At 54.8% G+C, this 20,868-nt stretch overlaps 3 protein-coding genes across 7 annotated transcripts; 2 read left to right on the forward strand and 1 right to left on the reverse strand.

Moving 5' to 3' along the window:
* On the forward strand, positions 1-4,579 carry Il4i1 (interleukin 4 induced 1). 2 transcript variants are annotated; one of them, XM_028788807.1, is made up of 8 exons: positions 1-29; positions 250-283; positions 377-612; positions 1,124-1,236; positions 1,755-1,956; positions 2,910-2,978; positions 3,083-3,219; positions 3,338-4,579. In XM_028788807.1, exons 2-8 carry the CDS (start codon positions 271-273, stop codon positions 4,470-4,472), a joined length of 1,905 nt encoding a protein of 634 aa, XP_028644640.1. In that variant the 5' UTR covers positions 1-29; positions 250-270; the 3' UTR covers positions 4,473-4,579. The 2 variants fall into 2 exon arrangements, with proteins under 2 accessions (XP_028644640.1, XP_028644641.1); XM_028788808.1 differs by having other exon boundaries at positions 19-29; positions 254-283.
* A 211-nt stretch (positions 4,580-4,790) lies between these two features.
* On the reverse strand, positions 4,791-14,500 carry Tbc1d17 (TBC1 domain family member 17). The gene is made up of 18 exons (XM_028788806.1): positions 14,356-14,500; positions 12,495-12,635; positions 12,086-12,184; positions 11,917-11,991; positions 10,651-10,774; positions 9,727-9,934; positions 9,069-9,180; positions 8,817-8,978; positions 8,017-8,145; positions 7,828-7,931; positions 7,186-7,280; positions 6,837-6,953; positions 6,658-6,758; positions 6,465-6,564; positions 6,043-6,140; positions 5,823-5,939; positions 5,337-5,423; positions 4,791-5,181 (listed from the first exon to the last, which is right to left on the reverse strand). The coding sequence occupies exons 2-18, from the start codon at positions 12,513-12,515 to the stop codon at positions 4,990-4,992; spliced, it is 1,941 nt and encodes a 646-aa protein (XP_028644639.1). The 5' UTR covers positions 12,516-12,635; positions 14,356-14,500; the 3' UTR covers positions 4,791-4,989.
* Akt1s1 (AKT1 substrate 1) lies at positions 12,865-19,022 on the forward strand. 4 transcript variants are annotated; one of them, XM_028788809.1, is made up of 6 exons: positions 12,865-12,993; positions 13,483-13,648; positions 16,206-16,594; positions 17,362-17,439; positions 17,521-17,690; positions 18,201-19,022. In XM_028788809.1, the coding sequence occupies exons 2-6, from the start codon at positions 13,632-13,634 to the stop codon at positions 18,342-18,344; spliced, it is 798 nt and encodes a 265-aa protein (XP_028644642.1). In that variant the 5' UTR covers positions 12,865-12,993; positions 13,483-13,631; the 3' UTR covers positions 18,345-19,022. The 4 variants fall into 4 exon arrangements, with proteins under 4 accessions (XP_028644642.1, XP_028644645.1, XP_028644644.1 ...); XM_028788811.1 differs by lacking the exon at positions 12,865-12,993 and adding an exon at positions 13,000-13,404 and having other exon boundaries at positions 13,521-13,648; XM_028788812.1 differs by lacking the exon at positions 13,483-13,648 and having other exon boundaries at positions 12,871-12,993.
* The last annotated feature ends 1,846 nt before the right edge of the window (positions 19,023-20,868 follow it).

The following is a 20,868-nucleotide window of genomic DNA, read 5'->3' on the forward strand; positions in this document are numbered from 1 at the left end:
CTCTGCTGTCCTGTGCAAGAGAGCTGGAGGTAGAGCTACATGGAGGGTGGTGGCAGTCACTTTACCCCAGAACCCAGGGCTGGGAAGCAGGAGGGGGTGGGGAGAGTTAGGCCAGATGTTGGAAGAATGCTCCCAGGCTCTCTGAAGGATCAAGATTAGGTCTAGGGAAACACATGGCCAGAGAGGAAGGAGGGAGACAGGCTGGGGATCCCTGGCCCTACCACGTTGACCCCCAACTTCTTCACTCAGACAGCAGCTTCCACTTGAGCCATGGCTGGGCTGGGTAAGTGAGCAACCAACAGGAGGAGGGGGTGCTGGGATGAAAGCTGACTCCTGCAGTCCTGCTGCCAGAGCGCTGACCCTGTCCTTTTGCCAGCCCAGTGTCTTGTCCTGGCGGCCACCCTCCTTGGTCTGGCAGTCTCTCTGGACTGGAAGGCAGCCTCCAGCCTGAACCCCATCGAGAAGTGTATGGAGGACCACGATTATGAGCAGCTTCTCAAGGTGGTAACCTTGGGCCTCAATCGGACTTTGAAGCCCCTGAAGGTGATAGTGGTTGGCGCAGGCGTAGCTGGGCTCGTAGCAGCCAAGGTGCTCAGTGAGGCAGGACACAAGGTGAGAAGTGCTGCCTGCAGTCTACAGGGAGCCGTTCCTGCTGCCTGCCAGTGGGGAGTCCTGGGTAGTGGGAGGTGGAGAAGCTACTCTTCCTCAGAGCCCCCACTTCATTGACCCACTGCACTCCACTTCCCCCCATCCTGGAGGGAAGGCCTACTTCTTTTTCTTAATGTAATTGTCAAGAGTCAAGACAGGGATTTGGGGCAAGGGGACTGAGAAATCCTCAAGGGGAAGTATCCCCTTACCTAACCCCAAGAATGAGAATGGGCCAGCCCCAAGTTTTCTGTACAAACTAGGAAATCTCCTTCCTTAAGGTGGGAAGTCCCTCTACAGTCCATCTGGTAGTCTTCCTGTTACAGTCTTGAAATCTTACTTCCTGTTATCCTAGCAGCCCGTTGTACCCGGAAGAAAAGTCCTTCTAGTCTAGGTGTGCCTCACTATGAGAAGCAGGCCAGGAGCTAGCGTGAATGGAGTGAGGGTGCTGAGGTCCCTGTTTGCCCCTCATCTTTAGATCACCGTCCTGGAAGCAGATACCAGGATTGGGGGCCGTATCTTCACTTTCCGAGATGAGAAGACAGGCTGGATAGGGGAGCTTGGGGCCATGCGAATGCCCAGCTCCCACAGGTGAGGTCCCTCCCACCCAGGCAGCAGAGCCCCACCTCTGCACCAAGGTTTAGCCAGAGCCCAGTTCCATACCCACTCCCATATTCCACCAACTCCCATCCCAGATTCAGGATCAGCCAATTCCAGCCTCATTCTCGGTCTGGGCTCCACCAGAAGCCAGCTCTGTCCCCAGTCCAGGCACAAATATCTTTGTTTTGAGGTTCTGCTTCTGGAACCTTGGGCTTCAAACTACACCTCCAACTCATCTTGAGTGTCACCCATATTCCCACCCAGTCAAAAGTTGGGTCTAGACCTCACTCTCTCACATTCCTCAGTACTGCCTTCTGGAGGGCTGGGGTGATCACTCTCTACCTGATCAGTTCCCTAGCCTGCAGGCTGCCTGAGCTCTGCCCCTATTCCTACCACCAGCTCCTGAGCCAGCAGCCAGCAGGTCCCCAGTGAGTAGCTTGATGCCCATTTCCAGTGGCCCCTCCTGTGGTGCCAGGCCAGGCCTCTCTCAAGCAGCCTCCCACTTCCAGGATCTTGCACAAGCTCTGCAGGAGCCTGGGCCTCAACCTGACTCAGTTCACACAGTATGATGAGAACGCGTGGACGGAGGTGAATGGTGTGAAGCTGCGAAACTATGTGGTGGAGAAGATGCCAGAAAAGTTGGGCTACAACCTGAGCCACAGAGAAAGGGGTCATTCCCCAGAAGACATCTACCAGATGGCACTCATCAAGGTGGCCACCAGCTTTCCTGCTGTGCTCAGCCCTGCCCCCAAGAGTCTTGCCTCTATTCTACACATCTGCTGATGGCTAGCTGGTGTTTTCTACATCCCTCCAGCTCACCCACTACTGTAGCCCCTGGCACTTGCAGAACCCTCCAGCAATAGTGCTAATCTGTGTCCCCATCTGGTTGCCTCAGACAGTGCTGTCAGATATCAGCCTCTTCCTATCCCGAAGGGATCTTTCCAACCAGATGACCCTGCCCACAACTCCATGTAGCTCCCAAGTGCCTCTCAGGCCCATGGGCCAGACCTGCCAAATAGCTTCCCCTCCCCTTAGTCCAGCTGGCGATCCAGGCATACCCTCCTCTGCTCCTGGAACCCGACCTTCCTCATCCATCACCCCTAAGTGTGTATCCTCGATGTCTCTCTACCTTCCACCTCACCCATGACAAGGAGGTCTGGGTAAAGAGGCTGGAGGTCATGTTTGGAGCTCAAAGATCACTAATTGACAGGAGAGCCTGCATGCCGTGGGGGAGGTGGCCCTGCTCTCCATACTTTACAACTACAACTGCCTTCTGCAAGAAAGGGTGACTGAGGCCGCCAGAGGGTCGGGGTGGGGCTCTAGTGTTTCCTCCTGGGGCTGGGGAGGGAGCTAAGGAAAGCTATGGATGAAAGGGGACTTTGCTGAGTAGGCTCTGCTAGTAGCAGCGCCCTCTTGTGGTGTAAGATGCCCTCACCTGCTTGTGTCCACAGTGGTCTAGACACAATGATCTCTACCGGCTCACACTCACTGGTCTGCACAAAAACACAGGCTCCTGCTGACTGGGTGGGCAGACAGGGAAATCCAGTATTTGGAGGACTCGCAGCTTCAGAGGAGGTGCATGTATCATGAGCGAATACCTGGGACTTGAAGTGAGGTGAATTGCTGTTCCTGCTGCAGCCAGGGTCCTCTGATTGTCCCCACAGGCCTACAAAGACCTCAAGGCCTTGGGCTGCAAGAAAGCCATGCATAAATTCAACAAGCATACGCTCCTGGTGAGTGAGGCAAGGCAGTCTCCCTCTCCAGTCACAAAAGACAGTTGTGATACAGGGCTCAGCAGGAAAGAAGGGTCTGATTAGTGCCCCTGCCTACTGTACAGGAGTACCTCCTCAAGGAGGGCAACCTGTCCCGGCCGGCTGTGCAGCTCTTGGGAGATGTGATGTCCAAGGAGGGCTTCTTCTACCTCAGCTTTGCAGAGGCATTACGTGCGCATGCTTGCCTGAGCGATCGACTACGGTGAGGGCGCACGGATAGGGGAAGCTACAAGGCGGGGCATCCTGGGAGGGGACAGGGCCTTAAGAGCTGGAGCTCGGCTGGGGTCAGCGTGCCCGCCCTTCTTTTCCCTGCCCTGTAGGTACAGCCGAATCGTGGGTGGCTGGGACCTGCTTCCGCGAGCGCTCCTGAGCTCGCTGTCGGGGCCGGTGCTGCTGAACGCGCCTGTGGTGTCGATCACTCAGGGGAGGCACGATGTGCATGTGCACGTTGCCACCTCGCTGCGGCCTCACAGCTTGAAGACGCTGACGGCGGACGTGGTGCTGTTGACTGCCAGTGGGCCCGCGCTGCAGCGCATCACCTTCTCGCCGCCGCTGACTCGCAAGAGGCAGGAGGCACTACGCGCGCTTCACTACGTGGCAGCCAGCAAGGTTTTTCTAAGTTTCCGTCGGCCTTTCTGGCACGAGGACCACATCGAGGGCGGCCACTCCAACACTGACCGCCCATCGCGCCTCATATTCTATCCGGCGCGGGGCGAGGGCTCACTGCTTCTGGCCTCGTACACGTGGTCGGACGCTGCAGCCCCCTTCGCTGGACTGAGCACCGAGCAGACCCTGCGTTTGGTGCTCAAGGACATGGCGGCCCTGCACGGGCCTGTGGTGTACCGGCTGTGGGACGGCAGGGGTGTGGTCAAGCGCTGGGCCGAGGACCCGCATAGCCAGGGAGGCTTCGTGGTGCAGCCGCCATCGTTTGGGCAAGGGGCCGAGAACTATGACTGGTCAGCCCCCTACGGCCGCATTTACTTCGCAGGCGAGCACACAGCTCTCCCTCATGGCTGGGTAGAGACCGCTGTCAAGTCCGGGTTGCGGGCCGCGGTGAGGATCAATAATAACTATGGGTACGGGGTGCTCGACCCCGAGATTTCAGAGTATGCACATGCAGAGGTCAGCTCCGCAAAAGACGGCTTCCAGTATCTGGAAGGAGACCAGCTGGAGGAGCAGCAGGTGCCGGAAGACGTCAGCCCCGAGGGGCAGGAGCCCTCAAAGAAGCACTTCTTGGTGGAAACAAGCCCCGAAGGGCAGCAACACGTGTTCATGGAGGCCATACCGGAGCTGCGGGGACACGTGTTCGTGGAGACTATCCCCCAGGAGATGGGGCATGTGCACCAGAATATATATCCTTCGGAGCGTGTGCATGGGGAAGTCATCCCAGAATTACAAGGGCATGTGGGACCTAGCACCCCGCAGCATATGCACCAAGAGGCGGACCACTCTTAATTTTGTGCAAAGGGGAATTGGGCACCCAGCTCCTAACCAGCCCTCTTCAGGGCAGACAGACCACCTACAATAATAGCCCACAATAAAGTTATTTTTGTTAAACCAGAGGCTCACTTCCCTCCCAACTGCTCTGGTTTCCTGAATATAGCTGCCCTGGGTGGGGCGACACGAGTAAACGAACACTACTGTGGTCAAGAGATCAGAAGTCATTGGAGGCTGGGGTGCTGACAGATCCTGACTAGAACAAAAACCTGGCAGCCTTGCGACAGGCCTGGGCTAAAAGCGAGACGGGAAAAGCAAAGCGTCCTGATGCCAGCATAGTCAACCAAGAACGGTTTATTGCCTCACATTGGCAGCAGCTGGTGGGCGGGCACTCGGGAATCCCGGACCTCCAGGAGGACCTTCCTCCATTTCATTGGCCGGCTCACGGTCTCACTTTCTCCAGGCCTCCTCCATGGACATGGAGCTCAGGACCTGGCAATCTGCGGGAACCGGGTCAGATGCACTGGGCAACGAGTCAGGCACCATCCTCGTCCTCAGGCAGAATCTCCAGACTGCTGTCAGGCTGCGGGACCACTTCCTCAGGTGGCGGCGGAGGCAATGGGGCCCGAGTGGGTGATAAGGGCATTGGAGATACCGGAGGAGATGGGCTACTAGGCTCTTCTGGCTGTGCCAGCCCCAGGATCTCCTGCACATTGTGTGGCAGCTCCTGTGGGGGGAGGGGTGGTCCAAGAGGCTAGTTGATGGGTGAGGGTAGAGTCAGGAGGAGGAGGAGGAGGAGGAGGAGGAGGAGGAGGAGGAGGAGGAGAAGGAGACCTTGGCTGGAGAGCCATGGGGTTTTTCGGGAAAGAACTAAAGACTCACTGGGCAGGCGCTCAGCTGCCTGTACAGAGCCTCTGCCCGGGTAAGCACATCCTCCACGCTCAACTTCATGGTCAGTTCATTGATGTGCTGTGGGAAAGGGAAGGTCAAGTCCATGCCTGTACTCTGGTGATGGACAGAAGCAGAGTGGTGCTAGGGGTATAGGGCCCAGCTAGGGGAGGCCTTCAGGAATCCCAGCCTGCCACAACAGCACTCCCTGCTAGCACTCCTGAATGCGGAGCACAGTAGGAAGAGCCCTCCGTAGGGGAGGGGCAGGGAGGGGCAGGCTCCACTACTTCACTGCTCTATAGGTACAGTGGGGAAAACAAATAGTTCCAACCCCACCCAAAGTGATCAACAGTCAATCCCAGGGCTAGCACTGCCCACTGCAGGTGGACAGACCTGGAGGTGGGAAGTGCCCTCACTCCCAGGGCTAGCACCGCCCACTGCAGGAGGACAGACTAGGAGGTGGGAAGTGCCCTCACCCACCTTAAGGATCTCGTTGGACCCAAAGCCAGACAGCATCAGAGTATCCCGTTCCATGTCCAAGATGGCACAGGCCACCAGCAGGTGCAGATTGGGGCCAGGAAGCCCAGTCCAGAGCACCTGGGGTGTCAGAAGGAACCCCTAAAGCCCCATCCTGACCTGCCCATCTGCCTTCAACCTCCCAGCCCTTCTACTAGCCCTCTGACCCCAACTGGCTGCCCACCTCCCACAGCCGAAGGACATCAGGAAAGGGAAATTCCCTCTTGAACCAGATGAGCAGCCACCGGAAACAGAAGCACAGCGAGCCTGAGTCCTGAGAATCTAGAAGAGGACCGCAGGCAGTCAGCCTTGCCCACAGCGAGTGACGGAGCTACAGCCCAGATGTGCCAAGCAGTGGGACAGGCATGACTACACACATGAATTTTCCTGCTATATGCAGTGCCACCATTCACTCCCTACCCACTGAGCCATAGCCCCTTCTGCATTTCTCATATTCAACAAGCAACAAGGAACTTAGCTAGAAAGCAGTGGCCCTACAAGGGTCTAGAGAAACCTCACCTGGCCCAAGATGGGCAGGTTTCCCCATCCCCTAGGCTTTGTATGCCAGGTTTCTTGGGATGTTTTTCTCATTTACACAGGACCTACCCAGGAAATCACAGAGTGGCTGATCCAGCACCCGCAGAAGCAGCAAGAGCTGCCCAAGTTGTCGCTTCATAGTCTCCTGACTCTCTTCAAAGTTCCCATGCTGCAGAGCAGGAGGTAAGCGTGAGGGCAAAGTGCAGACTGGACACCTTAGTGGCTGTCCCTGACCACTCCCTCTCTCCTATCCTCGCCTCACCACAAGTTCCATGAAGCCACAGAAACACCAGAAAGCATCTACTTCATTCTGAACAACGAAGAGGATCGGGGACAGGAGGTCACTCATGCCCTGAACGTAGCCTGAAGGAACACAGGGTCAGCTGCAACACCTTGAGCACCCGGAGCCCTTAGCCCGCTCCCCATCAGTGCAGTGCTCACCCAAGTCAAAGTGGTACATGCAGTAGGTAAGAAGAATGTCATGGAGCAGGCCCAGGCCTGGGTTCTCAGGGCCTTCGTAGAACTTGTTAGTCCTGTCAGTGCGGCTTACATCTCTCTCTGTGGGAGTCCATCATAGCAGGAACATGAAAAAGGTCAGTAGGCCTCCTGGCTAGTCAGAGGTAGCAGTGCTACTTCCCTGTATGCTGGCAGCCCTCAGCTGCAGGGCTCATGCTAGGGTGAGGATGGGGCTTCCCCCAATCTCCAAGTAAGAGCTGACAACGCCCCAAGACTTCTTCCCCTGCCCTGCCCTCCCCCACTGCAGCCCACCCGCACCCCAACTCCCACCCACCAATGAGGCTTCGGTATCCATGCAGCAGTGAGTTCCTCCGCTCCTGCTCAGGGCTCACAGACTTCCACTGCAGCTTCATCCGGAAGTACTCATCCCTGAGTAGCAAGGCACGCGGAAGCTGTGGCCCCTGCCATCACAGCACCCAGGGGACACCTGGAAACACTTGCCCACACCATCACTCCTCACACCCTGTTCTGCCCTCTCCCTTTCCTCTCTCCCCGATGTTTCTCTGCATAGAACACCCCGTGGCCTTCCGGTAATATGTGTCACCACCCCTCTCTCTGCTGGAAAAGCATGCCCAGGGCATTAAGGCACCTCAGGTCCTCACAAGGGGCCAGACACAGCATATGCATGACACCCACAGGAAGGATCCAACACCCACTGCAAAGCTGTAAGAACTGCAACAGTACATCACTGGAGTGAGGGGCACCTTGTCAGGAGGCAGCCACACGAATGGTCACTGCATATAGTGTCTCCAAACCAGCATTTGTGGAAGAAGCCCCAATACAGCGTACACTAGTCCTACAAAACAGTAGGGGGCTGGTGCTGGCTGCAGGACACCATGATCTTGAAGACTGGGAGAATGTCAAGCCCTAGGGCTGAGACAGCCAAAGGATGTAAGAGCCACACTTTCTCACTCACGTTTTCTTCCGCACGTGGGCTTTGTGTTCTTCAGCTGAACTGTCCCAGCTAAGGTACCCAAGAAGGAACTTCCAAGCCTCCCGCCGAAGGCCAGGGCTGAGACCCTGAAGGTATAGTGGAGCAACAGGTCAGAGGGCTTCCTCCTAGCCGTCTACCAACCCATCCTAGCCTACAGCCACTGACACTCACCCCTGAGAAGATTCTATTTTTCAACTCAGGGACATGCTGCAGGCGACCCTCAGGACCCACATGGCAGTTCCATTCTTCCTCTGTGACTGGAGGAGCACGCTCGACTGTGGGGCGCTGCCCTAGCTCCACCTGCAGGACACAGGGCAGGTGAGTCCTAACTGGGCAGGGGAGGAACCCTAAAGACCAAGGATAGATAACACCTTCTTCTCTGGCCAGCAGGAAGCTTCTAAGAAAGGCACCTGAAAGCCACAGCCTCAGCCAGGCCTGAGGCAAGAGGACCACACGGTAAGAGGCCAGGCTAGAAACTGGAGACATCCAGTCTCAGAAACGGCTGGGAAACTAGTTCAGTAGGGGAGTGCTGCTCCAGATCAACAGTACGGGGCTGGAGATGTGGCTCAGTGGTAGAGCATCTGCCTAGCATGAAAGATCCCCAAGGTTGGACATCCTCAGCAAGGAAAAACATCCCCCAGAAATACCAGGCAGCTGGCCCAGCATATAAAAGTGACTTCTTTTTTGGAGTTTTGGGGCTTTTTATGTTTTTCGAGACACAGTTTCTCTGTGTAGCACTGGCTGTCCTGAAACTCACTCTGTAGACCAGGCTGGCCTACACAGAACTCACAGAGATCCACCTGCCTCTGCCTCCCAAGTGCTGGGATTAAAGGATGTGCCACCTCAACCCTGTGTGAAGTCACTTGTTAAGCAGCTCCATATACTGCTTCCATGTCACCAAGGAGAAAACGGAGGCCTTGAAGCCTGTGAGGCACAACAGAAAGTCTCACACAGGATCACTTGACACTCACGCAAGAGATGACCTCAAAGCCAGGCTCTGGCTCATCATCTGGTAGAGGGGGTAGGTCAGGGGAGGAGGTGCCCTCAGGGTGCGGCTGTAGGGCTCCCCGGAAGAAGTTGGTCACTCGAGAGAAGCTACTGAAGGTGGTGGAGTAGGGGTCCTGAAGGAAACGCTGGGGACAGACAACAGGTATCAGAGCTGTTCCTCTGGATCTCACCCATCACACCCACACACGCCCTGCATCTGCTCCAGGGACACTCACAGACACTACATTGGAGCTGTCCTGATCGAAGAGCTGCAGGTGCTGGAAGGAGTCGGAGAGGGCGGAGGGGTCCTGGGGGAAGACCAAGTAGAGGCGGGCGTCCTGTGGAGAGCTAGGAGGAAGGTGGCACATAGGCAGCTACGGTGAAGGGCCCCGTTGTACTAGGCTAGCCTGGCGGCTGCAGTGAAAAGCCCCATTGTACTGGGCTAGCCTGGCCATGCTTACTCCTCCAGGTGCTGTAATCCCTTTCCTAATTAATGAAATGCTACTACAGGGAAAAGCCCAGACCAGAACTGGACCTTGGAGGCCAATGAGGCCTTTACACTTCTGGACCAGGTTGACTGACTCAGGGAGGTGCCAATGAGTGAGCTTCTAGGCATGAAAAGACACTTCCTGTGTATCAGGAGACTACTACTTAAGTCCCATAAAGATGGGTCAGTTCTTCCCTCTCTGTCCTCACTTTCAGTCTCATGTAGCCCACATTGGCCTTGAGAGCCCTCCTGTCCCAGCCCTCCAAGCACTGGGATTGCAAAGAGATGTCCCTGGATCTTCTTAGCACCTTCCACCAGAACTGTGCTTTGATCATTGTCCTGAAGTCTCCAGTTGCAGCTGCAGAAGAACATGCTGGCTCACAGGTCCAGCTCAGGCAGAAGCTTACCTGGCCAACAGCAGGTAGCGGCTAAGGACTCGGAGCAGGGCCCGGGTACCCCCTCTGTGGAAGTGCAAGGCAGGCAGGGAGCCTCCGGCCTGTGTCACAAGGACCAGGTAGGCCCAGCTGAGGCCTGGCTTGGATCTGCGGATGGACTTGAGCTCCCCCAGGCTCACAGAGAAGGCCCAGGAGCTCCGGGGGGAACTGGGCTCTGCACCTGGGAGGAAGCAGAGTTATTGGTGCAGTGAGAGAGATGAAGGGTGTGCAGGCCAACTCAGTGTAATCAACAGCCTTGTGTTCGGAGGCCTTGATGGAAGCTACATTCCCCCAGGCCTCTGAGGATTCTGGGTTACTTGGCACTTCCTTAGAAGTAAAACTGCCTATAATCGGAAAGAAGCCTGGTGGGCCATGTGTCTGTCCCAGAATGTTCCAGAACCTTCTGTCTGAAGACTATATTCCTCTGCTTGGCACTAAAAGACAAATCTGCCCCTAGTCCTCTGACTGTCTCACCTCTAGTGGCCTCTTTGCTCCAAGTTCCTACTTGAGCCACAACAAAAGGTTTAGAAGCTGAGCATGGTGACCCACACCTTTGAGCCCAGTACTTGACAGGAAGAGGCAGGCAAAACTGAATTCAAGGCCAGCTAAGGCTACAAAGTGAGGCTACAGAGTGAGACCACATCTTTAAAACAAGAAGGAAAAAGAAAGAAATTACCCTGTAGTTAGCTGTTTGTCAGCCCTTCCACAACCCACAAACCTGGAAACCTTTAGGAGGACAACTCACTGGAAACACCCAGAGCCAAGCCAAGCCATTCTTTCCTAGGCCAGAAAGGAAGTATTTGGAAGCCATGTTGACTATGGGCAAGAAAGCCATTGGAACCATGATCATGAAGGTTCAACTACGGTCCCCTAGACCACCATGGAAGTTTCACCTACCTCTCCTGGGCTCTGCCAGGTGGGGCCGTGACCGCACTGTGCTAATGACAGCCCAGTCAGGTTCATAGCCTGGATCAAAGGTAGGTTCCTCCTCTGAGGTGCTGGGCTCACCTCCACTTGCGTCCTTGGGAGAAGAAATAACAGAATGAAGATCTGTGGTCTCTAGGGTTTTCACTTTGGAGCCTGCAAGCCCCAGTGAGAAAGGGAGCTTCAGAACAAGGAGGGAAAGAGGCAAGAGGGGTAGAAAGCCTGCTCAGTGTCAGCTATGGTGGCTGACAGAGAGCCAGGCTAGAACCCTACATTCATGGGTTCAAGAGGCAACTGCTGCATAGGTAATTGCTCAGAGACCACCTGCAGTCACAAGACCAATAAATATTCAGTCCTGACTTCAGTGACAAAGGACAGGCTCACACCCCTGCTCTCAGCCCTTTCTGTGTTTTTGTCAGGGTTCCTTCTGTGTTTTTTTTGACTTTTCACTGTAAATGAATGAAGAGCTTCAAGTGGTGGCCATTGTCATTGTAACTAGCTGTGAGTCTCCAGGGGGGCACTGATGATGGACAGATAGGGGATACCATTGTGCAGGACCAGACAGATGGCTCAACAGGTAAGACAGATGACCCGAGCGCAGTCCACAGAACCCACAAGGAGAAGTGAATGACTCCTCCAAGTATGAATAAGTCAGTCAGATAAGGCCCGAAGGATAGTTTAGTGCTTAACAAGGTTTGCTGTACAATCCGAGACCAGATCCCGGCACCCACATAGCATCCCAAGCTCCAGCATGTCTGTAGTGCCGTCTTCTGCACGAGCTCACATGTAGTCCACACACATGATCAGACACTCATACCACCTCCACCCACCCCTCACAAACTAAATCTCTGAGCTTAGTGAGATGGCTCAGCACCTGCTGCCCAAACCGACAACCTGAGTTCAATCCCTGGGGCCCACTTGGTGGAAGGAGAGAACGGCTCCCACAGGTTATCCTCTGACCTCCACACACCCACACCATGGCATGTGAATGCACGCACACACAATAAATGGAACAAACGTGAAGCAAACCGTTGAAACTGTAGAACCAAGGGGAAAGAAAGCTACCTCAGACCAAAACTAGGCTATACCCCTTAAGAAATTTGAACCTAGTCTTTCACACAGCAGGGACCCCTAAGGAGCCAAGAGGATATGGGGTTAGATCATTTCACAAAGCAAACAGGCTTACAGGTCCCCCAAGTACTTCCCCACTAGGGTGGGGAAGAGGAGCTGGGCGCCTACCTTCTTGGAGAAGAGAATCTGCGTTGGGTCTCCAGCCTCCTCCACCGGAGCCCAGTGCAGGAGGACGTCGCTGTCCTGAGGGACATGGGGAAGACTTGGTAGAGTCATCCGAATGCCCCTTGGCCCTCAATTCGAAGTTCCCACACATGCCACCTCCATCCCCGCCCACCTTCTCCACCACTCGAATGATGCCTGCGATGAGCGAGTCCGGATCCTGGTGCTTCCGGGCGCTGGTGTGCAGGTACACGCCTCCCTTCTCAAACACCACCTGGAGAAAGCCAAGGGTCTAGGGAGGCGTTTCCCGAGCGGGCGGGGTCTAGAGACCCTGACTGACAAGCTAAGATGGGGCGTGGCAATCCTACAGTCCCGCCTCGCACTCCGGATGGGCGTGCATTTCCCCAGGGGGCGGGGCTAAGGTAGAAGCTCCCTAAGGACCGTGGAGAGTGACTTCTCTTTACTAGGAGACGGTGTTTGCCAAGTTGACTCTGCCTAGTCCCTGCACAGCAAAAGGTGGAAGCCGACCACCAGTGGGGGGCGTCTCCTATAGATAAGCGAGGGAATGATTTCCGAAGTCTTACCCTGTAGCTGGATCCTTCCATTGCCGCCGCGGAGGTTCCACTGCCCCGATCTCCTCCTTTTCCGGGTCAACTTGGTGTCATATCCGGAAAAGAACACTCCCTTCCAGGCCAGATAGTGGTAGGGTCCCTAAAGTTGTAGAGCTGCAGTGGGTGAAACCATCTGTTCTCAACAGGGTAGTTAAAATGCTAACATTTAGGTCACGTGTAGTAGACTGCATAGTTGGCAAGGGTCAGCGGGATGGCGCAGGCGCAGTGCGACATTCTCGCCACGAAGTAAACAAGTAGGCGGACCCATGTTCGCAACCCAACTCGTGATCGCTCGGGAACGCCTCCTTGGCCCTCTCCATATTTTATACTGGCATCGAAGCCAATACTATGCCGTTTTTCTCGAGGACAAACCATAGCGGCTTGGTGGAAGCCATGTTAATGCGGGGCACTACCATCTCTTTGCGGGGCACGACGGCGAGGTGTTGGAAAAGCGAAACGGAGAAAGGGAAAGGTGAGAGAAGCTGTCTAGCACCAGAGGCGCTGAGGGGCTCGGGATAAAACGTGAAGCCGGCAGTGCTTGTACTCCTGGAAACAAAGCTGCCCCAAATTCCTGAGTCACCGTGGAAAGAGGGCTGCACCACCATTTTGAAACTGGGCAAACCGAAGCAAGAAATGCTGCCATATTGAATCCTTGCCAGCTTTGTGCTAAAGGGAGCGAGCGAGGGCCTAGGGGAGGAGGTGTAGAGTTTGGACGGAAGGAAGAGTCCATATGCTTTATAGGCATATGAAGCCATACTGACTGCCACGTCGGGACGGAGCAGTTTTCCTCCACTTCTGTGTTAGAAGTTGATTACGAACGAGGGACGTCATGCCGCTTGCCTTCGCTTGTGTGAGCATGGGCATGCAGTCTTATTTGTTGCGGGTAAATTCCAAAGAGTAGCTAAAGTCTTTTGCCATATTTTCCATCCGTGAGCACTCTCGCTGTTGCTATTGCTCACAGCTCGCCGACGTAGCTTCTGGTTGCTATTTTGATTTGAGGCATACCGGATAAGGGAGGCGGAGTGTACACAATGGAGGAGGGGCTACCACACGGAAGTGACGCAAGAAGCCGCCATGCCTTTTGAGGGCGGTGACGGCGCCTAGCCGGCCATGCTGGCTACGGGCACGTGAGTGGAGGCGGCGTTGTGAGCTGGGGTTTGGGGAGGGTCTGGCCTTCCTGAGGTTGAGGGGCAGTGGGAGGGCGAGCTGCCATGGGAAGGGTATGGTCTGCATTAGTCAGGGGGCAGCGATCGTCCTGCGACCCTTGGCTGACTGCTGAAATGGCTAACGCTCAACCCCATGTGTCTGACTCGCGACGAATTGTAGACGAGCGTCAGTCCGGGGGTGCAGACGGGCTGGAATCCTCACACCGGCGGTGAACCATATCCATATGGCTGTGTGTGTTGGGGGTCGCGGATGGGCGAGGGGGCGCCCCGGGCGGGACTTCCGGTCCCGATCTTCACCGGGGGCGGGATTTCCTGTTTTCTTCCTAGAGAAGGGGCCTCGCTGGTCTGCGGGCGTGGTGTAGCCCGGGTCGGCGGCTTGACTTCGGTGGTAGGCTCCTTCTTGGACCCTTCCGTGTCCCGTGCTGCAGCCGTTTTCTTTTCTGTCTCCCTCCACACCAGTCCTGGGAGGCCTGCACCTTCCCGCTGGACAGCTCCCCCTTTCTGGTTTGCCCCCTGAGTCTCACCTCATAGGCGGCCACAGGCCTAGGAGGTTTGAGTAAGTTGCCCTCCTTTCAGCCGCCTTCACAAGCCACTCACACGGTAACACACTGCTGCTGTGGCTACCCCCGAGATCTAGTGCAAAGGAGCTAGGTCTTGCCATAACTTACCCTCTCATAGTCTCACGGAAGTGAGAACCGAAGCTGTGCCATCTTGGACCAGTCACTTTCTTGCCCTTAGCCATAACCGTAAACTTCCAGCCGTCTTCATTAGCTAGGAAAGGTGGAAGGTGTGTGTAGGAGTCGCTGGCCACCCTTTAAAGCTGTAGGTAGGACTTTGAGGCCCAGCAGACAACAGTGTCAAACCACTACAGCGGAAAGATAGGGTGGAGAATATAGTCTGCTGAGGTAGGCAGCATGGAGCTCAGGATTGGCAGAAGGCTCTAGACACAGACTACCCTTCTCAGTGGTCATTAGTAGAACAGTCAGGAGCCCATCTTCCTGGGTTCAGAGTTAAGACTGTAACATGGGGTGCCCATTGCTGATTCATGTTGGAAGTGAGAGGTTGCTTAGGAGTAGTGATCGTCTTCTGGTCCAGCATATGAGTAGTTCCCACTTCGGTGAGTCAGGTGAAGGGGAGGAGAGTTTAGAGTCTGTGAGCAGACTGGCTCTTTTAAGTGTGAGTGACAGGAGCTTGCAAATTGTGTTTGTATTTCTGTTTCTCTTCACTACGGTCCTGGTGGGTTTGAGTCCCTCTGGTGACGAGGTGCTCACTACTCTCAGTTGCCTAGAAGCTGTGATTCACACACTGCTTAACGGGGAAGACGGGCACAGAGAGCCAGTGAGTGTTCCAAGGTCACACTGAAGGCTGTCAGTCATGGTGGGGACCCAGAGCCTTGTGCTCCAGGAGTTCTGTCTGAGGAGGAGACAGGTAGCAGAATAGCTGTTAGAAGCTCTACCAGCAGCACAGAGGCCTGCACAGCAGGACTGAGGAGGTGTGTGCTGGTGCTGTGATTGTGGGCACGGAGCAGCTTGCATCCTCCTATGCCCACCTTCAGTCCAGAGCTCATCTCTCTCCTAAAAGATCGGTCCCAGGGAGACTCAGGGAAGGGGCCAGCTCCCTTCATCTGGTGATGGGAAAGTTGGCAGCGACCTGAGAACCAGTAAGCTGGGTGTGGGGTCCACCTGGTCCTGGTCACTCCACTGCAGTGGGAGAGGACCTGCTCGACCAAGTAAAAGGGGAAGGCATACCTCTGGCCAGTCAGCTGTGCTACAGAAGCCATGCAAATCTGGGTCTCTGTATCCCAGGCTGACTTCAAAGCAATAACAGTCTTGCTTCAGTCTCTTGAGTACTGTGATTTCAGGTATGTGCCACCATACCTGGTTACGTGTGTGTTAACATCCTACACACCGTGGGAAAGGTGCACATGAAATTTGTGTAAGTCTTCAAAGACTTCTGTTAGGCAGGGCGTATGGTGTTCACATCTCCAATTCCAGGTATTCAGGGAGTACAGGAAGGTTGTTGGATTTCAGTCCTATCTTAAAAACCTACATGGCTCAGTGCTTGCTGGCATTCACCAACTCTTGGGTTTGGTTCCCAGGACAACATAAACTAGGCGTGTGGTGTGCATATGTAACCCGAGCACTCAGGAATTGGATGCATGAGAATCGACTCCAGAGTTACTTTTATACATATAGTCAGTTTGGGGCCAACTTGAGTGTTTGATCCTGTCCCAAAAGTATTAGAACCCAAACTAAATAACCACAAACCAGTTTGACTCCAGTGTTCATAGCCAAAACAGACTCCCAAGACTTTGGGTCGTTCCCACGTGGAACAGTATGGGGCCAAGAAGAAAGTTAGGGCTGGGCAGGGTTCCAGGAGGAACAGGTTTGGGAATTGGGGGAGCCCAGCTAGGACAGCTTCATGCCATGGAAGGGAGTCGCTTTGTGGTAGTTGACCCTCAGGGTAGGTAGTGATGGTCGCAGCCTCCTCAGCCCCTCTGTCCTGCTCTGGCCCACAGGGCTCGGATGGCGTCTGGGCGGCCAGAGGAACTGTGGGAAGCCGTCGTGGGGGCCGCTGAGCGCTTTCGGGCCCGCACTGGCACAGAGCTGGTGTTACTGACTGCAGCACCGCCACCACCACCCCGCCCGGGGCCCTGTGCCTATGCTGCCCATGGCCGCGGAGCCCTGGCAGAGGCTGCCCGTCGCTGCCTCCACGACATTGCACAGGCTCACAGGGCTGCCACTGTCACTCGACCTCCTGGTCCCCCACCAGCACCACAGCCGCCCAGCCCCGCTCCTAGCCCACCACCTCGGCCAGCCTTGGCCAGGGAGGATGATGAGGAAGATGAGGACGAGCCCACTGAAACAGAGACATCTGGGGAGCGGCTGGGCGGTAGCGATAACGGAGGTGAGCTGATAGAGCTGGCACTGGAGTGGGGTTGCTGGTCCAGGGTGTTCTGGAGCGTTACTTACAGGCTTCACACAAGGGCCAGCCACTTGATGGGAGTAACAACACAGTATGTTGAGCAAATAGCACACCGGGGTTGGGAGATTTCCTTGAGGGCTTCTTGTCTAGCCAAGGAACTGGTAAGAAGTGCAGGCCTTTCTGGAAAGGGGTGGGGCTGCCATCCCACCAAGGGAGGCGGAGAAGCTTCCCAAGAGTGGAATATTGCTGTATCGGAAAAAGCCAGGCCAGAGACCCTTACCAGATCTCATTACATGGCATGTAAGGCTAAAGCCGGCATTTTCTATATCCTATGCTATCCCACTTTGGGCACCTGGATCTAGAGACTGATGTGTGGGGAAAGTAAGGAAGTTGGGTGTTTCTCAGAGAAAGGACTGTAACCACAGGACTTTGAGGAGTGAATAGGAATTACTCATTTGCCATCATTGCCTATGACTGGCAGCCTCATCCTTCCTAAAGAAGCCTGCCTATCAGAGCCAGCTATTCTGCTATCAGATCTTTAAAACTTCGGGCAAGTGACATGGTATTAGGGTCTTTTATTTGTCCCCACCAGACTTCATCTTTCTTTTGGAGCTATTTTTGAGCCATGTCCCAAGCACCATGTTGAATCTAGTAATCCCTGAAAGTGGAAGAGACCCTAAGTGACCAGGGAGGCAAATGAAAAAGTGTTGAGGCACAGGGACCAATTGCAGGGCCTGTCCCACCCACAGGTCTCTTCATGATGGATGAGGATGCCACCCTCCAGGACCTGCCCCCTTTCTGCGAGTCAGACCCGGAGAGCACAGATGGTGAGGATCCTGGGTTGTCCCAGCTCTAGGAGGCCAGGCAGAGGGTAGGGGGACAGAAGCTGAAGCTTCCTTGTATCACAGACGGCAGCCTGAGTGAGGAGACACCCGCCGGTCCCCCAGCCTGCCCCAAGCCCCCGGCCACAGCCCTGCCTACCCAGCAGTATGCCAAGTCTCTGCCCGTGTCGGTGCCAGTGTGGGCCTTCAAGGAGAAGAGGACAGAAGCCCGATCGTCAGATGAGGAGAATGGCCCGGTGAGGGGGGGAACGAGACAAGTGGGATGGCCCGGAGTGGTCTGCTGCGGGGAGACCCACTGCAGTTTAGAAGAAAGGCCCCTCATCTGTCCAGAATCGTTTGGGAGGGAGTCAGGGAAACTGAAGCTCCGGGTCAAAGTATCTCCCAGGATTCATTTCTCCAATACCATCCCGTGTTCTTGGCCTGACCTGGTCCCCGCAGAAAACTCCCTGAAGCAGAGGGGGAAACAGGGCATTGAATGACCATGTGACACACACCCACGCGGGGCGCCTGAGCCTTCCATAGCCACTATCCATATGGCGCCCCGCTGGATTCACGTGGGATGCCTGCTGTCTTGGCTGAAGTGTGCCCAGACCGGGGGTGTTGCACTGGGCCCCTGCTCGGCAGTGCTAGAGTTTTGAAGAAGGAGGCGGGATGTGGAACGCCTGGTTCACAGCCTGCAGGACGGTCCGGGTCAGAAGGCTTCCGGGACGCGGCCCCTGCACACTGACCATTTCCTTCTTCCACAGCCCTCCTCGCCCGACCTAGACCGAATAGCGGCTAGCATGCGCGCGCTGGTGCTGCGGGAGGCTGAGGACACCCAGGTCTTCGGGGACCTGCCGCGGCCGCGGCTCAACACCAGCGACTTCCAGAAGCTGAAGCGGAAATATTAGGCGTGGAGAAAGCCTCGGCGCCTCGGCGCGCGCGGGAGGCCACTGTCTGCTCTGCCCAGCAACAGAACAATTCTTTATGGGATTGGCTCGCTCCGGTTGGGCGGAGCTGGTTCTAGACGCTCAGAGGGTCAACTCCGTTTCTTGCCTAGCAACAGAAGCTTTGCCCGCACAGCCTTGACTCGCGGCCCCAGGGCGGAGCCCAGCTGCGGGAGCTGGCGCTGCTCAGCCAGTGTCCGAAGAGTTGCCAGCCGCCCTTCCAGGGTTCCCCTACCCAATCGGTCCCGGCCTCCTGGGAGTGTGGCCAAGCCCTCCCTAACCCAGAATTGGCCCGAGGCCTTGAATTTCTTACACTACTAGGGCTGTTAATGGATTCTTTTTGTTTTGTTTTTCTTTGCCTGGGTCCTGACACTTGTATCCCGGTCTCCCAGAGGACAGTCTCTGCGTCTGACGCCCCAATAGGTTCCACCGCACGACAGCCTGTCCATCAAAACTTGTCCTGTACCCAGGACGGTACCAGCTTCCTGACCCCGACCCTAACAGGTGCCTTAAAAGGCCCTCTCCCACCCAAGGTGGGGGGGCCAGGGGGCCTCACTTTCCGGCCCTGGACTTGGGTGCGGGAGAGTGGGAAGGGGATCGGGAGAGGCGCTCTGAAATTAAAGTTTTACCTCTGACAAGTGAGTCCGTGTTGTGTGGGTGTGATGCTATGAAACATTCATGGAAATTAAATGAAGTTCAGGGTTCGAGACCCTGTCTTGGGGACTTGACTGTGGGAGTCACAACCAGGGAATCTCCATCTCCCAACATCCAAAAATGAGAAAGGGGGACAGAGGACTGTCATCTTCAAAGTAGTAATATGGATTGCCTCCCTCTAGTTATTTTGCTTTTTGGGATGATTTCACTTTGTAGCCCAGGCTGTCTCCTCAGTCTTTGTGCTGGGATTTCCTATCTGCCCCATCATACCCACCTTTAGTCTATTTGTCCCAGGAGGAGAAGCGATTTTCCCACTTTATTGCAGTGACTGGCACTGTAGAAGCAAAGGAAGAGTGTATAGTGGCGCCACGTGCTTCGAATACTAAGGACAAATGCTGCTTGCTTTCTGCTGCTGCCCAAAGGAATAATAAAGGCACGCCTGTCATTCTATCTGCAGGGAGATGGGTAGGGGGCACAGGAGTTAATGTCACTCTAAACTTCTTGAGACCCTGCCTCAACAAAACGCCTTTAATTCTAGCACTTGGGAGACAGGGGCAGGTGAATCTCCTGGTATAAAAATAAAACAACCCCATCAATGGCCAGGTGTGGTGGTATTTTCCTCCTTCCTCCGCACCCCTCTTTTCTTTCTTTTGGCTTTTAGAGATAGTGTTTTTCAAGATAGGGTTTCTCTGTATAGCCCTGGTTGTCCTGGAACTCTTCTGTAGACCAAGCTGTCACCAAACTCGAGATCTGCCTGCCTCTGCCTTCGCTTCCCCAGTGTTAAAATTAAAAGCATGCACTGCCAACCACCAATCTGTAGAGCTCTATTTTAATACCAGCATTTGGGAGGCAGGCAGATCTCTTAAGTTTGAGCCCAGCTAGGGTGTTATGGTGGATTAACGTACAAGCCAAAAAACTTCTCTGGGCTGAAAGATAACTGCAGCTGGGCTTGTTGGCAGATTTCGCTCATAGGAGGAGGGACCGTTCCTCACAAACAACTATATGCAATTCTGCCCTAATCGCCTGTGGTCTGGGGAGGGGCTAGAGGATACTAGCGAGGAGGAAGTGTAGGGCAGGCTCTGTCTGTGAAGTATGGAAAAGGCTTCATTTTTGCTAGGTAAAACTGCCCGGTGGTTTTTGTTTTTTTTGTTTCTTTTTTTGTTTTGTTTTGTTTTTTGTTTTTTTGTTTTCGGGTAGCAACACGACCACCATGACCTATGCTCTGTAACCCCAATATAGTCAGGTTTCCCAGAATGATCTGTAGTGGAATCATATTTCGGGTTATCCTTCAGGCCTTTGGAGAAGGGTAGACATTTTTGAGATCTTCCCCTAGAGAGCAACTTCCTCTTTATTTGTATTTTATTTTTGCGGTGGGGTAGACCAGGCCAGACTCAAACACAACCGAGCTCTGCCTGCCTCTGCTTCCTAATATTCAACTCATGTGCCACCATGCCCGGGAAAGAATTTTAACACGGCTACATCCAGAGACCCTATCTCACTAAGACAAACACACAAGAAAAAAGAAAACAAAAACAAGTAACTCTAGCTTATGGATCAAGTGCCGATGGATACGTGTGACCGTTATCCGCACAGTCTCATAGCACCTCAAGCAAGTCAGGGCTGCGCATGCGCTGTGAGAGGAGCCAACTCTTTGGACAGACTTTTCCACTGCACAGATATGCTTTGGAATGAATTCAGAAGTGACTCTAACTCTATGCAATCCTCACTGCGCATTGAAACCGTTGTGGTAGCCTGGGAAACGTCGAACCCGCCCATAGAGAAGGGGCGGAGTTTCCGGTGTGACTCTATTGGGAAATCAGAACTTCCGGTGGCG

This window comes from Grammomys surdaster, unplaced genomic scaffold, assembly GCF_004785775.1.
Source record: "Grammomys surdaster isolate TR1022 unplaced genomic scaffold, NIH_TR_1.0 125769, whole genome shotgun sequence".
In the NCBI taxonomy this organism is placed as follows: domain Eukaryota; kingdom Metazoa; phylum Chordata; class Mammalia; order Rodentia; family Muridae; genus Grammomys; species Grammomys surdaster.

Excerpts from the sequence above, each read along its gene's own strand:
- Il4i1 (XM_028788807.1), top strand. Across the intron at positions 613-1,123 it reads TCAGTGAGGCAGGACACAAG|ATCACCGTCCTGGAAGCAGA; the intron begins GTGAGAAGTGCT and ends CCTCATCTTTAG. Across the intron at positions 2,979-3,082 it reads TCAACAAGCATACGCTCCTG|GAGTACCTCCTCAAGGAGGG; the intron begins GTGAGTGAGGCA and ends CCTACTGTACAG.
- Akt1s1 (XM_028788809.1), top strand. Across the intron at positions 16,595-17,361 it reads GGGCGGTAGCGATAACGGAG|GTCTCTTCATGATGGATGAG; the intron begins GTGAGCTGATAG and ends TCCCACCCACAG. Across the intron at positions 17,691-18,200 it reads CAGATGAGGAGAATGGCCCG|CCCTCCTCGCCCGACCTAGA; the intron begins GTGAGGGGGGGA and ends CTTCTTCCACAG.
- Tbc1d17 (XM_028788806.1), bottom strand. The coding sequence starts at position 12,515 with ATGGAAGGATCCAGCTACAGG. Across the intron at positions 9,935-10,650 it reads CCTGGCAGAGCCCAGGAGAG|GTGCAGAGCCCAGTTCCCCC; the intron begins GTAGGTGAAACT and ends GCTTCCTCCCAG. Across the intron at positions 6,954-7,185 it reads TGGATACCGAAGCCTCATTG|AGAGAGATGTAAGCCGCACT; the intron begins GTGGGTGGGAGT and ends GGACTCCCACAG.